The sequence below is a fragment of the Lepisma saccharinum genome, chromosome 23 (genome assembly GCF_977018435.1).
Source record: "Lepisma saccharinum chromosome 23, izLepSacc3.1, whole genome shotgun sequence".
Taxonomy (NCBI): Eukaryota; Metazoa; Arthropoda; class Insecta; order Zygentoma; family Lepismatidae; genus Lepisma; species Lepisma saccharinum.
This window is the reverse complement of record NC_139251.1, coordinates 46242558-46257648: the sequence shown is the minus strand read 5'-3', so window position 1 is coordinate 46257648 and position 15091 is coordinate 46242558. Positions and strand designations below refer to the sequence as shown.

At 37.8% G+C, this 15091-nt stretch overlaps 1 protein-coding gene across 2 annotated transcripts in view; it reads left to right on the top strand.

Moving 5' to 3' along the window:
- LOC146005366 (target of rapamycin complex 2 subunit MAPKAP1-like) overlaps positions 1–15091 on the top strand; it is a 49581-nt gene that overhangs the window by 8769 nt on the left and 25721 nt on the right. For both annotated transcript variants that reach the window (XM_083144576.1, XM_083144574.1), the window contains exons 3-4: positions 41–163; positions 3233–3393. In XM_083144576.1, coding sequence (XP_083000702.1) covers positions 41–163; positions 3233–3393 — 284 coding nt within the window. The remainder of the gene's footprint in view (positions 1–40; positions 164–3232; positions 3394–15091) is intronic.

Genomic DNA, 15091 nt, shown 5'->3' with positions numbered 1-15091 from the left:
GTGTATATGTTCTAAATTTGAGGGCCAAAATTTTTTTTAGACATGCGGTTCAATCATCGCCGAAGATCGAACACAGCCCAAAGGCTGGAGAAGATGAAGAAGGAGAAGCAAAATGCATCGAAGGTGAAGAGCATCGAGTGGCGTGAATGCCCATCCTTGACAGGTGAGGTGAGACTTCATAACATACAATGGGACCTCGATTTTAAAATACGGGAAAATGTAAAATGGGGGACATTTTACACCATTTTGCTACGTTGGGGCCGTGAAGATGGAATGTATTGTATAATGCAGGAAAATGTGAAATCGGGGGTTCTACTGTATATAATTTATGTAGATTAAAAACTACGAGGGGTGTTCAAGTTAATCCGGAACTTTTTTTATAGGTTTAAAAACAAATCCCAGGGTGGATGTTAAATAGATATTTGCTTATTTTAATTCAAAGCTTTGACTTAGTAAAAATGCACCTCTTTCACAAATATTGTAATAATTCAGTGAAGTGAAAAAGTAACTTCTTCACCTAATGAATGTGATGACTCACTGCCACCCTTCACAGAAGGCAGTTGTTTAACATTCTACTACAAGGGTTGTTGAAAAACAGCCTAAGTACAATTTTTCTGTATGGGTGTTAGGGTTATAGTGGACTAAAATTGATCCCAAATTCGCACATTGACCTAGGAACCATGAAATGTCATATAATCAAGAGTTGACTGTGGTATGGTATGGAAATAGTATCGTGGTATCAGAGACTGTCGGGTGAAGTTTCTCTGCCTACCTCTTTTCCTTAATTTTTCTTGTATGTACACAATGCTCGCATTGTAGAATTATTTCTCTTGTAGGAAGCGTGTTTTCATCTGAAACGTCACAAGAAAATGTGTTTTTATGCTTGTGACAACTGTAGACTGCAAGAGAAATAAATCTTTCCCTTAATTTGTGCATTATGGATTGTACACACAGAAGTTTGATTATTGAGTTTGATGTTTGTATAAGTTTAGTACAGTCGATCCATATTGCACTAAAAATGTTGTTGAACTAACAAAGAGAAGTGAGTACTAGTGGTAACATTGAATCGGTGAATAAATTGTATACATGAACTATAGAAAATAATGCCACTGTTCAAGGTGTTATAAAATTGAAATGAGACGTAATGAGCAAGATACTATGATGAAAAGTTGTTTTGCCTTGTTGTCCTGTACATACTGTGAAAATTTATCGCTGTGTTATGGCAACACCTTGTGTATATACAGGGGATGGACAAAAACATGGAAACACCTGCGAATAAACGGAATGCTGTAGTCTAATAAGGTGTAGGACCACCTTTAGCATTCAAAACAACCTGCAGACTCCGAGGAATGGACAAATACAAGTCCTGGATGGTGTATAAGGGAATTCTGGACCATTCTTCATGCAAAACATGGTCACAATCGTCCTCAGTGTCCTTCTGTGTCTGTCACTCAGTGTACATTTTCGTCCACGCAGGTGTTAATCTGATTATGTCTTTTCGGACACACTATTATGCCATCATGACATTGGATACAGGTCCCTCTTGATATGCCATATAACATGGCTACTTTGGACACAGAGGTGCCTTGCAAGGTGAACACCAACAATTTGCCCTGTTTGAAACACTCAGCTCGGACATGAATCAGTATCAACTGCACTGCACACTGTCTACATCGCAACTGCTGGTCCGATTTCAAGTGGAAAAATTGCTTAGATTTCACCCGTTTCGATGAAGTGGGGTTCCCAAATTTTTGTCCATCCCCTGTGGACACACGAGGATTACAGCAAAAGTCATGGCAACTATTTCTTTCCATGATAATACGGGTCAAGCAAGAAATTGTAAAATGTACAATTGGAAGGTCACGATATATGCTAACGTTTAATGTATGAATTTTGAACAACACAGAGATCTGTATCAGGATAGAGAAAAAAGACAGAATATTCGCAGTCACAGGTCATCCTGAACGTTGCATGTTGGCAGTTGCTTCTCTTCCATCCCTGAATGCTGCTGCCCACCTCCCAACAGTTCGGTATGGTAGAGTATCATTTCCTGAAGCTTTCACAAGCTCATTGTGACATTCTCTCGCATAACTTCCATGGAGAGATGCTATTTTCACATAAGAACGCTGTTCACGCCGGGTCACATGACTGTTAAACATGCACTTACTTCCCACTACCCTCAGTTCAATGTCTTGGCAGCCAGTGGCATCACATTACATTGCATGTGATGAGGTCTCCACTGTATATTTTAAAATTTATTGCCTGACCCACATTATCATGTTAAAAAAATGGTTGCCATGACTGTTGCTGTAACCCTCGTATATATATACACACTGTATGTATAAAAAAGGAAAAAAAAGGTAAAGTGCTCCCCTGTGCTTAGCCCCACGCCATGAAGGCGTATAGGGGGTGTGGGGGTAACACCCCACACTTTCTTGATCCGGTCATGAGTGGGGTGATGTGATTAGCAGCACGCCCCTGACTGCCTTTACCCCCAGGGTTTCCCCCAGGTACCCATGTTATTCGACGCTGGGTGGGCGCCGGGGCTGCTTCCAACGTTAGAAAAGTTCCCGGATTTGAACCGGCCGGGGATCGAACCCGGGACCTTGAGCATGGTAGTCAGACGCATTACCGACTGAGCCACCGTGGCCAAACCCATATTATTATTATTTATTAGTTCAGCACAGGATACATCTCCCAATTATGTTGAAAATAATATACTATACATCGAAAAAAGAAAGTAAAATAGAAAATGAACATCTATTTATACAATATTTACACTAGTTTATGGATTTGTTGACGTAAGTATTTTATTCTTCAGCATTAAATGAATCTGTGAATGTATTAAATTCTAGAGTTTTTAGTAGTTCATTCACTGTCTCCTGCATTCACACTGCAGGTGAAACCTCTGCACATTGACTCTTGACTTCTCTGTGTAGAACAGTTTTCGTTGTCTTGCACTGTGGTGGCCTACATTAAAGGTTATAGTTTGGAACACTGACAGTCATGTTTAATCAATTTCTGTAGGAAAATGACGTCACTCTCAACTCTTCTGTTAAATAAAATGTCCAAACCATATTGTGTACATAACGTTTTGCAGTCCTTTTTGTGATTTACTTAAATACATACCCATTTCACATCATTGCATATTACACAATACATATCATTTGCTTTCTGACTGTCTATTTTAAACATTATTAAACTTGAGAAAATGTTCCTTGTGTTATTTCAGCTGAGGAGAAAGCTGAACTGTTTGCAAGGAAGAACTTCAAGCAAGACAAGGAAAATAAATCTCCAAAGACGAGAAGAAGCTCATTGCTCTCTGAACAAATAGAAAAGTGTCCTTACATTCCACAATACCCTTTCCTGGAATATGCCAAATATGATGGTTCTGTAAGTATATGTTCGGCTAAGAAATACATTGTAGTTGCATGTGTGTTCTAATACTTTTGATAATGTTGAATACTGGATGCAGAGAAGTGTATTCAGTGATGCTTTTCTGGAGTTTGATCATTTTGCAGGATCTGGAAAAATACACCATGGTACTTTCGGGAAGTATAATTATAAAAAAAGTGTTGTATTTTTTTAGGGAGGTTGGGTTAGGGCCCCATACTTTATTGATCACGGCCGAAGGTGGGGGCCTTTACTGCAAAAGGTTTCCTCCAGCTACCCATGCTGGGTGGGCAGGCACCAGAGCCCCTTGAACAGGTGGAAAAAATCCCATCTTCCCCATTGGTGGATCGAAGCTGGGTCTCTCGCATAGTAGTCAGATGCCCTAACGACTGAGGTACATCTCAATAATAATTAACTATCCTAGAAATTATGGAAAATTTGAAATTTCCATTAATTTTGCACTAGCATTGTGTGGAAAATGGATTTTGTAATTAAATGATAGCTATTTTAATATTTGACATTAATTGTCTCAATATTTTATAACAAAAACTGATAAATTCATATATGGTAATTGCAGTGACATAGTTGTGCATAATATTAATCAGTATTTTGAACAACAATTAATTGTTACAATAATCAAGCATGGGTACTGACATTATTTAAGAATTGGCAATAGCATCTGCGATGGTTCACAGCCCTAAGTGTGGCAGATTACTGAAAATTTACATAAAACTGATTTTAATTCTTTATTAAATGTAATGTTACTACTGTACAGGGTAATGTATTTTTAAAGAGGTAAAAATACAAGACAAACTGGATAACAGTGAAAGAAATGCCAAAAAAACAGCATGCATGCGAAGGCATAGGTCAAAAATAGCTGAACATGCATGGAGTGAATCACATAGAATTCAGTGGAGCAACCTAACAGTTCTACACAAAGAACCAAATTGGAAACTAAGGAAAATCAAGAAGCAGCCTTCGTAGCAATGGTCCAATAGCCCTATGAGCCATCCCAGTATAGAATTCGATCAAATATGAAGTTATAAATAGTAGCAAGAATTAGTACAGAATTCTTCAGGATGCCGTGGAGTAGCTGGTTAGAGCTCAGGATTTGTAGTAAAAATACCAGGTCTGTCGTAGGTTCGATTCCCACCAATGGCAAAAGAAACCACCTGAATACGAGAGCATAGGTGCTCTCTCGAAAGTAATGTTAGAATAAGAATAATTTAAAGCACTAGACAATGGATAATGTCCAATTAGTGTTGCTAATTGTCTCCGCTGCTTCAGCTGGTATGATTGAGTAAAGCATTGTGTATGCCACCATGATACAAACTTAAAGTAACTATATTTATTAACCTTACATTATAGTTAAGTTTGCTTATAGTTATATTTACATTTGAAGAGATGTTTTTCACGTAACATGAACAATTTTAGGTTTTAAATTTTCCTGTTAACTCATCTAGATTATATCTGCACCCCAATCTGCACAGCCTCAGTGTCTGATGGATTTGTCTTTATATATTCTTTCTTACCCTACAAAAGCACTAAAGTAATAAGCATCAAAGGTTGCTTGCTAATTGTAAAACGTTTATTAATCCTGTAACGTACAGTTGCTCCTGGGATCAGGTGAGGCGAGTTGGAAGTTCGTTCAGTGATGCATTGATGCATTTATCTCATAGGACATGCAATTTGGAAGTTCGTTCAGTGATGCATTGATGGATGCATTTATCTCGTAGGACATCTCTCTTCACTCTGAAAGGAAAACTTTAAATTATTTTCAATGCAAAATGCAAGCAGAAAGAAATACTCTCTAATCAAGTATATAGGCTTCTAGTTTAAAGTTATACTGTACAGATCTTGTGTTTATCGTCAGAAACTTCAGGATTTTTAACCAAATTACATGGCATTCGGTATCTCTTTATTTAGAACCATATTCTTCTAATTTGTTACACTTTGTGAGAACCTGAAATTTGTTGACTGAAATACTGCAAGATGGAATTTTATTTCAGTGATCAAGCTTCACATTCAAAATGCTTGTGTAAACTAAATACTAATTTTACCCTACAAAATAACTGAAGCTTGTGTTGAATTCTTAATCAGCATTGAATGTGACTACTTCTACAGAAATAGTAACAATATTGAATAGTATTTCTCTGTTCAAATCAATGTGGGGTGAAGGGGGATTTCCCCACAAAATCTTGCTCTTAAATATCCCCCATAAAAATTTCCGGGAGGGATTTTTGTTGTAACAACAATAGAAACAATTAGTTTTGACTTCAAAAAAATATTTTACTGAAGATATTATTCAAAATACACACAAAGAACTAAGGATAATGGCTGTCTCTGTGAGTGTTCAATGTTTTCTCTCTTTCAAGAATGCAAGACATATACAAATATTAAATCTAGATTAGATTCTTATGTATGTTAATAGAAAGCAGAAAGTAAACAAAATCTCATTCATAATAAAGCAATTAAAAATGTTTTGTGATTTATTGACATTTTTAACCAGATGCTACTTTATGCATATCTCATAGAATATATATTTAACAGTGATTTACTTTTATATGTAACAACATAATCAATATATATATTCTATCACGTAATAATTCATTAAGATCTTCCTCCCCCAACCAGCTTTTAATGATTTTGCAATTTAGTTCAAACTTTTTTACTTTTTTCAAGAGATACACATTTTCCATGTATACTATACCAAACATTAATTTTTTAAAAAGAACTTACTTGTGTATGCTGCACTCCTCAATCCTGGATAACTCCATAATTTGCGGAAGATCCCTGTCCTATTTTTTTTCCCTTTGTTTCATCTTTTTTTTTTTTTTTTCAAAGGGCCATCTCCCGCGGAACTGGAGTTTCACTATCTATTGGGTTTATTAGCTTTAGATGTTCCCTCCCTGGCTCCTTGAGCCTCCCTTCCCAAGATCTAAGTGCCTCCTGGACCCTTTAAGGCCCAACTTGGCCCTTTAGTCCCCTCTGGGCCCTTTCAAGGTTCCCTAGGCCCCTTTGAGGGCCCCTGAGACCCCTTTGAGCCCCCAATCTCCCCTAGGGGGAAAACCAAGCAGGCAGAGGAGATCCTGGCCAATGGGGGAGCCCAGGTCGGAGGGGGACATGGGGTACCTCCATGCCTTCCACCCTCCTTCCCTCCTAATCCCCCCTCCACGTGGGAATGAGTCCTTCCGAGTTCCCGGGTGACGTGCAAGAGAGGCGTGCCCGGTACCCAACAATCCGTAGTGAGCGCCGAAAGGGACAAGAGAGGCACAGACGCACACACAGGCACACACACATACACACAAACACAAACACAAACACATACATACACAAAAAAAAGTTATTAGCTAATGACAAAGAACTAAGTGGGAATTGGAGGGTGAACTACATTTTTCTTACTTTAACGGTGAGTCCAGCTGCCATACAGCAGCCAGAGAACACCCTTACTAGCTATGGGGTCTCCAGCCGCCTCTAAGCAGCCGGAGACCCCCCTTATACTCTATGTGGTGGCTCCAGCCGCCATACAGCAGCCAGAGACCACCCTTATTCACTATGGGGTCTCCAGCCACCTCTAAGCAGCCGGAGACCCCCTTTATACTCTATGTGGTTGCTCCAGCCGCCATACAGCAGCCGGAGACCACTCTTACTATCTATGGGGTCTCCAGCCGCCCCTAAGCAGCCAGAGACCCCCCTTATACTCCTAAAGTAAGCATAAAAACCCATATTCTACCTCAGAAATAGCGGTAACACAGAAATTCTCTGGTGTGTGGAGATAGTTTAGCGTAACAGCATGTTTAGACCCAGCCTCTTCGCCATTCCCACTTGTCACTCGATGCCAGTGCTATCCCTAACCAAGAAGAGATGCTGAAAACTATCAACGCTGGAGGCCATGGACGCCTGCAGGAGGGCAATACCCATCCACACTTTGGACTGATATTATCATAATGTTGAAAGCAAAATATTCCGGGGTTTGAAACAGAGCCAAGGCATGGGCACTGACTTACTTTCACCCGTCCATTACGACCAACCATGTTCACCTAAGGATTGTGAAACAATACACAGCCCACGGCACAGTAAAACCTATCAGCTTGAGATGTTATATGCACATATGTCATAGTCAATGTACACGCAATGCGTTAAATTGGGCCTGGTTTACCTTTGTGAATTTAATGACCACGTACTGTGATCAATGACACAAGTACTATACCTGTTCTAGTAAGTATTTACTCTCACCCGTTGGCTCCCTCCACCCCCTCCCCCTCACGCACTACCCAACACCGACACCGGCAATTTATGTGCGTCCTTCGATATTTTCATCTTGTGCATAATTTACCACATCCTACACACTTTGAATTGCCCTCAATAAAATAAAACTCATGTAAAATAATATAAGTCATACTTAAAAAATTTGTATATTGCATTTATGTTTAAAATTGCTTAGCATTTTTAAGAATATTTGAGTTATTTGTTAGTGCCTGAAGAACATTTTTAAAAACATATGTTTATTACTACTTTAAAAAACTGCAAATTCTCGCAGTGTGTTCCCGAAATATACCTCTGCTAAGTGCAAATTTTTCCGTCGCATATTGTGATTTTTTCTTCTTTGAATAGCAAGCACCCTCAGTGCATGAGCCCTACTCTTCATTCCCCTAACTTACCCCTCGCTACGTGCCCTGAAATAGCATATTTATTGACAACTACGAATATTTTTTACCATTTGATTGCTATTGGTCTTTCACCGTCCTTCCCTTCCTTTTACTTGTCGCACCTAACTTAAAAGTTGGAAACTCTGCAGACGCCCATGCCAGAACCTCATGATGATGGAGAATGACTAGCATGTCACCATGTCTAAAACTACTAATCATACGGCAAACCATCTTTTACTTATCCAAAATATTCACGTAACCTAACTTGCAACTCACCTAAACCTATCCTAACTATCCACTCCACTACCTCTTGCTTTCATCTGAAATATTACTGTCAATTGTTCTATCTAAAGACACGTAACTTAATTGTAAAGTATCTTACGTATTTCTCTTGCATCTAGTGATAAGAGCTAAGTATGCACTCAAAATCTTATCTTATTTATATTTTTTTATTCCCTTGCTTTTCTATTTAGGTATCATATATTCACTCTAACACCCTATGCATTTCATTATATAAGTAGTGCACAACCGTGCATTTGTGGAGTGTCCAGCAACCCATTTATTACCTACATTTATGTTGTTCCTGTTGAACCTTCCAGAATATTTTCCTGCTCTTCATCTAACCCTACCTAACTTGCTTTTCATCAATCTATGTACCTAAGCCTATCTGTTGCACAGCTGCATTCTTCAAGCTATTTTCTCCATTCATTTAATATCCTCATAAACCTGTCCGTACCTTACCTATCATAATACACTTCCTAGTATCCTAGATGATATATACTAACTTAACTGCAGCATGATCTATCTTGAGCGATTTTTCTATTTAGGTATCATATATTCACTCTAACACCCTATGCATTTCATTATATAAGTAGTGCACAACCGTGCATTTGTGGAGTGTCCAGCAACCCATTTATTACCTATATTTATGTTGTTCCTGTTGAACCTTCCAGAATATTTTCCTGCTCTTCATCTAACCCTACCTAACTTGCTTTTCATCAATCTATGTACCTAAGCCTATCTGTTGCACAGCTGCATTCTTCAAGCTATTTTCTCCATTCATTTAATATCCTCATAAACCTGTCCGTACCTTACCTATCATAATACACATCCTAGTATCCTAGATGATATATACTAACTTAACTGCAGCATGATCTATCTTGAGCGATTTTCTATTTAGGTATCATATATTCACTCTAACACCCTATGCATTTCATTATATAAGTAGTGCACAACCGTGCATTTGTGGAGTGTCCAGCAACCTATTTATTACCTATATTTATGTTCTTCCTGTTGAACCTTCCAGAATATCGTCATGCTCTCCACCTAACCCTTTCCTATCTTGCTTTTCTTAAATCTATCTATCTAAGCCTACCCGCTGCACAGCTGCATTCTTCAAGCTATTTTCTCCATTCATTTACTATCCTCATAAACCTGTCCATACCTTACCTATCATAAAGCACTTCCTAGTATCCTAGATGATATATACTAACTTAACTGCAGCATGATCTATCTTGAGCGATTTTCTATTTAGGTATCATATATTCACTCTAACACCCTATGCATTTCATTATATAAGTAGTGCACAACCGTGCATTTGTGGAGTGTCCAGCAACCCATTTATTGCCTATATTTATGTTCTTCCTGTTGAACCTTCCAGAATATCCTTATGTTCTCCATCTAACCCTACCTAACTTACCCCCTACTACCCCCCCTGGTAACCCAATAGTAATCCTTAGAGCAAACTAGTGTAAATGTTGGACTATAACCTAGACACATTTGGGCTGAGGTGTATTAAAGTGCTAATTGTATAACAAAGAGTTTAATTGTTGCATAATGGTGGGAATCAATTGCAGAAGTTCTGATGCCATAATGAAGAATGGCTCCAGTACGAACTCAGTAACTGTTGGATTTGAAACATGGACATTCACAAGGGGAGTAATCTAGAGGAAGACTCAAAGCATGGTAACAAGAGGCAAAGAAGGAACATAGATCCAGCCCGATCTCCTTTTCTAAGGGTTTGTTAAGAGAGGGGAATGCCACCTATTGTGGCAGTGGTTGCATAGCATGCCCGGAAGCTAGGTGTCCTAGGATCGAAATCTGGCCAAGGCAGTAACATTTTGTCGTTGATCATCCATCCTCGTTGTTCACGATTATCATAGAGGCGTCTAAAAGTGACGCAGAACAAAATGCAACCACAGAAACGTGATAGACAGGTTGCAGGTTCGCATCCTGGATAGGACATGGACGATTCGTCAGTTCCCCATTCATCCTCATTAATGTAACGAGGTAGAAAAGAGAAGTAAGGAAATGTAACAGTCAGGGAGGAGGGAAGTGACATGAAGAAACTATGGTGGAAGAGAGAGAGAGGATAGCAACAGCGATAAATGAGAATGAGAATAAGGTCATGAGTAAAAGGACAGCAGATGTAAGAAATGATATGAAGGTAACTGGTGGACAAACTAACAAAAGAAAATAAATTTATCTTATATTTGAGTGACATTGAGGAACACACAAGAAAATCTTTGATCTCGAAATCTGTTGATAATAAGTCTGTGATGAAGCAGTTAGCATCACTTTCAAGGAATGAGTTCTAATATCAAATCTTGAGCAAACATAGATGTTCCAGTGTGTCCTGTTAACGTTAATTTCATCACTCCATCTCATTGTTGTGGTCACTTTAGAATTTCTATTCTAGCGAAAATATTTATAAAGTGCCAAGGAAGCAGGACAGCTCATACACACATAAGAGAGAGGAAGTGTATTAAACGGAGTAGACAAATGAATCGGTCACATAAACAACATTGTAACCTACATGAACCATTTTTTTCAGGAGATCAAATGAATTTGTCAAATACGTATTTAATATTACTTTGAAGAACTCTTTAAATCTCTGTTACTGACATCATCATACACTGATCAAAAAAGTACCTTTGTTTTATTTAAGATAACAGAAAACACAACAAGTAAGTTGGAAGCCAGTTTTTGTGAATAAAAACTGCATCATCATCTTTGAACTTGTCACTCATATGTACTGTCAATTTTGCATAATGCGCGTACACGCGGAAACAAAACAAAAAGAAGCAAAATAGAAACATTTTAGCATCTTATTTTACCTGAACAGATTTCAAAACATATCAAGGATAAATTTAATTCAATCTAACTGAAATGTTAAGAGAGAAATATAACTTACTAACTTATTAACCTTCCAGTTTTTCATAGAATGCTATTTATGAATGTGGCTTGTTTAGGCTTTTCTTTCGTTATTATCCTTTCAATTACATTCGTTTCACACCTTCTGCTCTTATTGACACGTCAGCGATGCTGCACTACAGTCAGCCAAATTGCGTTCTGTTACATTGTTATTCTTCCAAACAGACGCTGAGTGTCACGGAATGTGCAAGTATTTGGGTAGCAAAGTTAGAACTAATATCACTATCGCATTTACCATGCTTATTACTGGGACCCAGGACTTTATGTTCTATAAAACTGAGGAATATGTACGTAATTATGTCATAAAAAGTGAAAAAGAATGGAGAAATATTCCCAGTAAAGCCAAAAATATGCACAACCGTACTTTCTAATTCCTCATTATACGGGGTGTTAGTATAATGGAAGATCAACTAGTGTGGGGTTTGAAATGAAACCAGAATCCCTTTAACCGAAGAGTGTAGTGGGTTTTTTTTTCAGTATTTTCCCGTGCCCGCACAGGAATGAGAGAGAACATTTATCCTCAATAATGTTTTGCACGGCTATAAATTGTCGGTAGGTTAACAAAAGGAAGGGGGTGGGGGGATATTAATGTTGTTTGGTTGTTGGTAAGAAATGACTGCATCTACTTTTAATTTCTTCATTCGTAATATCCTTCCTGCCATAATATAAACTATCCGTTGTACTAAATATATAAATTATAAAGTACTGATTATATGTAAGACAATTAAGAAATTGTAAAGAAATAATGTGTTATTACAAGAAAATTGAAGAAATATGTTGTAAAAATGGAAAATGGTAAAATATGTCAAAATATTTCTATTTCGGCTGATTTTCATCAGAACGTAAGGATCTCACCTCAGTATTCGATCCAATGCCAAATAAAACATATGTTATAACATAAAGTCCCGGGCTCTACTTATTAAAATTACACCATTTCAACCAAAAAAAAAACATTGATTACATCGTTGTTCGTGAGACCGGCTCAACTGGAGAAAATATGAATATGAATAGATGTGACAAAAGTGAGAATGATTGGTCCAGTGGCTTGTGGTGGGTCACATTCAGTAGCCAGTTGCTTTTAGATGTCTACGCCATAGGCATGAACGTTGATATTGTTCCCCATCTATTTTATTAACTTTACATCGTCGTGATTAATGAAGAGAGATAGAATGCCGACATGAAATAATCAAAAGCCACAAAACACTGTGGTCGGGTTGAGTGAGGGACTAACGATCTTACTGCTATAGTGCAGCCATGGGCACGGGTGTTACTTCGGTAGTGAAGTGGGTAGCATAAAATGCTACGATGCCAGGGGTCCGAGGTTTGAATCTCGTTCTGGGCATGGTTGCTCTTTGTGAGTTTCCCTTGATCACATCATCACTCATCCTCATCGTCGTGATTAGTCAAAAGTGCCAGAAATGCTACGTACCATCATTCATCCTCGTATCTATACAAATTCACCATTTACCCTATCACAAGAACTCCTAGCATATAATTCCCAACTATCTCCAGCTGTAAATGTAAATGATAATATGTCCTTAATGTTCTTGAGAAGGAACATTCAACACATTGAGTGATACCTTATGTACGTACATAGATGTTCATTAAAAGTAACTTGAAATTTATTCAGATACTTTGTACAAGCAAGCCTTTGGAATATTAACTGCACCTTATTTGGAAAGTTATGACAATGAGTAATTGGTAGATGTACTTCCTAAGTATCAAATCATTATTTCGGGGGGAATGTGTATATATAAAACTAGTTCCAGTGAAGGAACTTCCTGTTGTTTGGTAAAGTCAATGTATAATATCTTCATTATGTAAGATTCAGAACTTTTGAAAAACATTGCATGGGCTGAACTCTGAGATTAGTTTCTTAATTTTATGCAATAATTTAGGACGTACTTAGGCTGATGATTTGACCTAAAAGGCCTGTTTTGTTCCTTGGACCGAAAATGTAAGCTTCTACGTTCAAAAACAGTTTCCAGCCATTTCTGACAGGAATGCATGAATTTCTTAGTGGCTGGTCTGTTCACCTATTTCAGTCATAAGAGCCTATTTCGAAGAGTGTTTCTGAGTTGCTAATTCGAGAAAATTATGAAATATCAGTTAGTGTCAGTGCGTATTTTGTATTTTGTGATGCTTTTTTTGCCTGCCAATTGTAAGTTTTTAATGCTTATCATTCTCATTCTGGTTATAAGCCCTTAGCCTCCCTTTCTTTCATAATAACAACGTGACAACGGATATTGTAACAAATTATTATGAAATGTTTTGATAACACCCAGTCAGTAATTTAAGTTTTGAAAATCTTATGTGTTGTTTTTTTTTTTAAATTATTGCATGGGGCCCTACAGGCTCATATAAGTTAGCGTAATAAGTAGAGGCACATATTCTTGGTAAATAGAAAAGCAAAATTTCGGTACAAAAACTGAGTCAATTTCAGGTTCAAAAGTGGTAAATAAAATAAAATATCGGTGTTATGGCGGTGAAAAATTGGATGAAAAGTGGTATATAAAAATAAATTTTGGTTTTAAAATTGTGAATATAATCATAAATTTGATTTTAAAACTACACTTATTCCACAGAACTAACATTTCACTTCTAATAGCACATTTATGTAGTTATCAGAGTATTAAGTTTATTTCTGTGTAAAGGAGTCCGTTTTTGCTTCTTCAATATTAACAGCAGAATTAATAAATTTTCCGGTAATTGCATAACTCTCAGGATAATTCAGACCTCAGAAGGTGTCGTGTCTGTGAATAAACCCTGAATTTCGTGGTTAAGAGTTAATTTCGCTTTTTGCAGTTCATTTCGCATTATTTCGTGACAAAACAAGGTCACAAAATGCATCTCACACCATTCAAAAACATGGGAAATTAACACTACAATATGTTTTTTCAGATTTCGTTTTTTTGTCAAAAACGAAATATGCATGCCCCTAGTAATAAGGCAAACGGTTAGAGGTACAATATCCATTGTTTGGAGAGGTGTTTCAAGAAATTAAAGAAATTTGACTGCCTGAAGAGGTTTAGGTCTAAGAGAGGAATATTACTTGTAAAGGCAAGATTAGTAGATTTTGAGTTTGCCGTGCTATCTAAAAGACGTTTATTACTAAGCTGAATTTAGAATGCTATAAGTATGGGAATGAAGGTTTATGTATTCACATGTAAATTGTTGTTTCGACGTGTACAAAGATGTGTCAGTGACTGAAGCAACACTTTCTCCTCATCTTGACCCTTCCCCCCAAAACATAACATAGAAATCTTAACCTGAAAGTGTTCTTCTAGGCTATGTTAGAAAATGCTGAATGCATTTATTTATTGTATATGCTCTCTATATTCGAGACTGCATTGGCGGAGTGCTTAGAGTAACGCGATGCGATGACAAGTTCGAGTCCTATTAGGGCATGAATGTGTGATTGTGTTTGTCTCTCGTTCCAGCCAACGCCGTCGCCTTGTAATCAAGGGGTCCCGGGTTTGGTACCCACTGGAAGCACATAGTGGGTCTTATCTCACTTTAAATTGTAAGACCAGTTCCAATTAGCCTATCTGTGCATAATAATGGACTTAAAATTCAAACTGAAGCTTTATCATTCATGCTCGTTTTTATATTAACCTACAGAGGTAGAAATGGCCGTACGGCATCTAAACTAGAATGTGGACAGAGACTGCTTTTTCCTTGCAACTGGCTGTTCTGATTGTGGCACCATGAGTCACTGGAGGTAGACTGGAGAAAGGGAAAAGGAGATCGAACTGCTTCCAGGCGACAGAGGACCAAGCAGCGTAAAGTGTAGAGGAGTGTAGAGGAGAGAGTCGAGTTTCCATGCAACCACTACA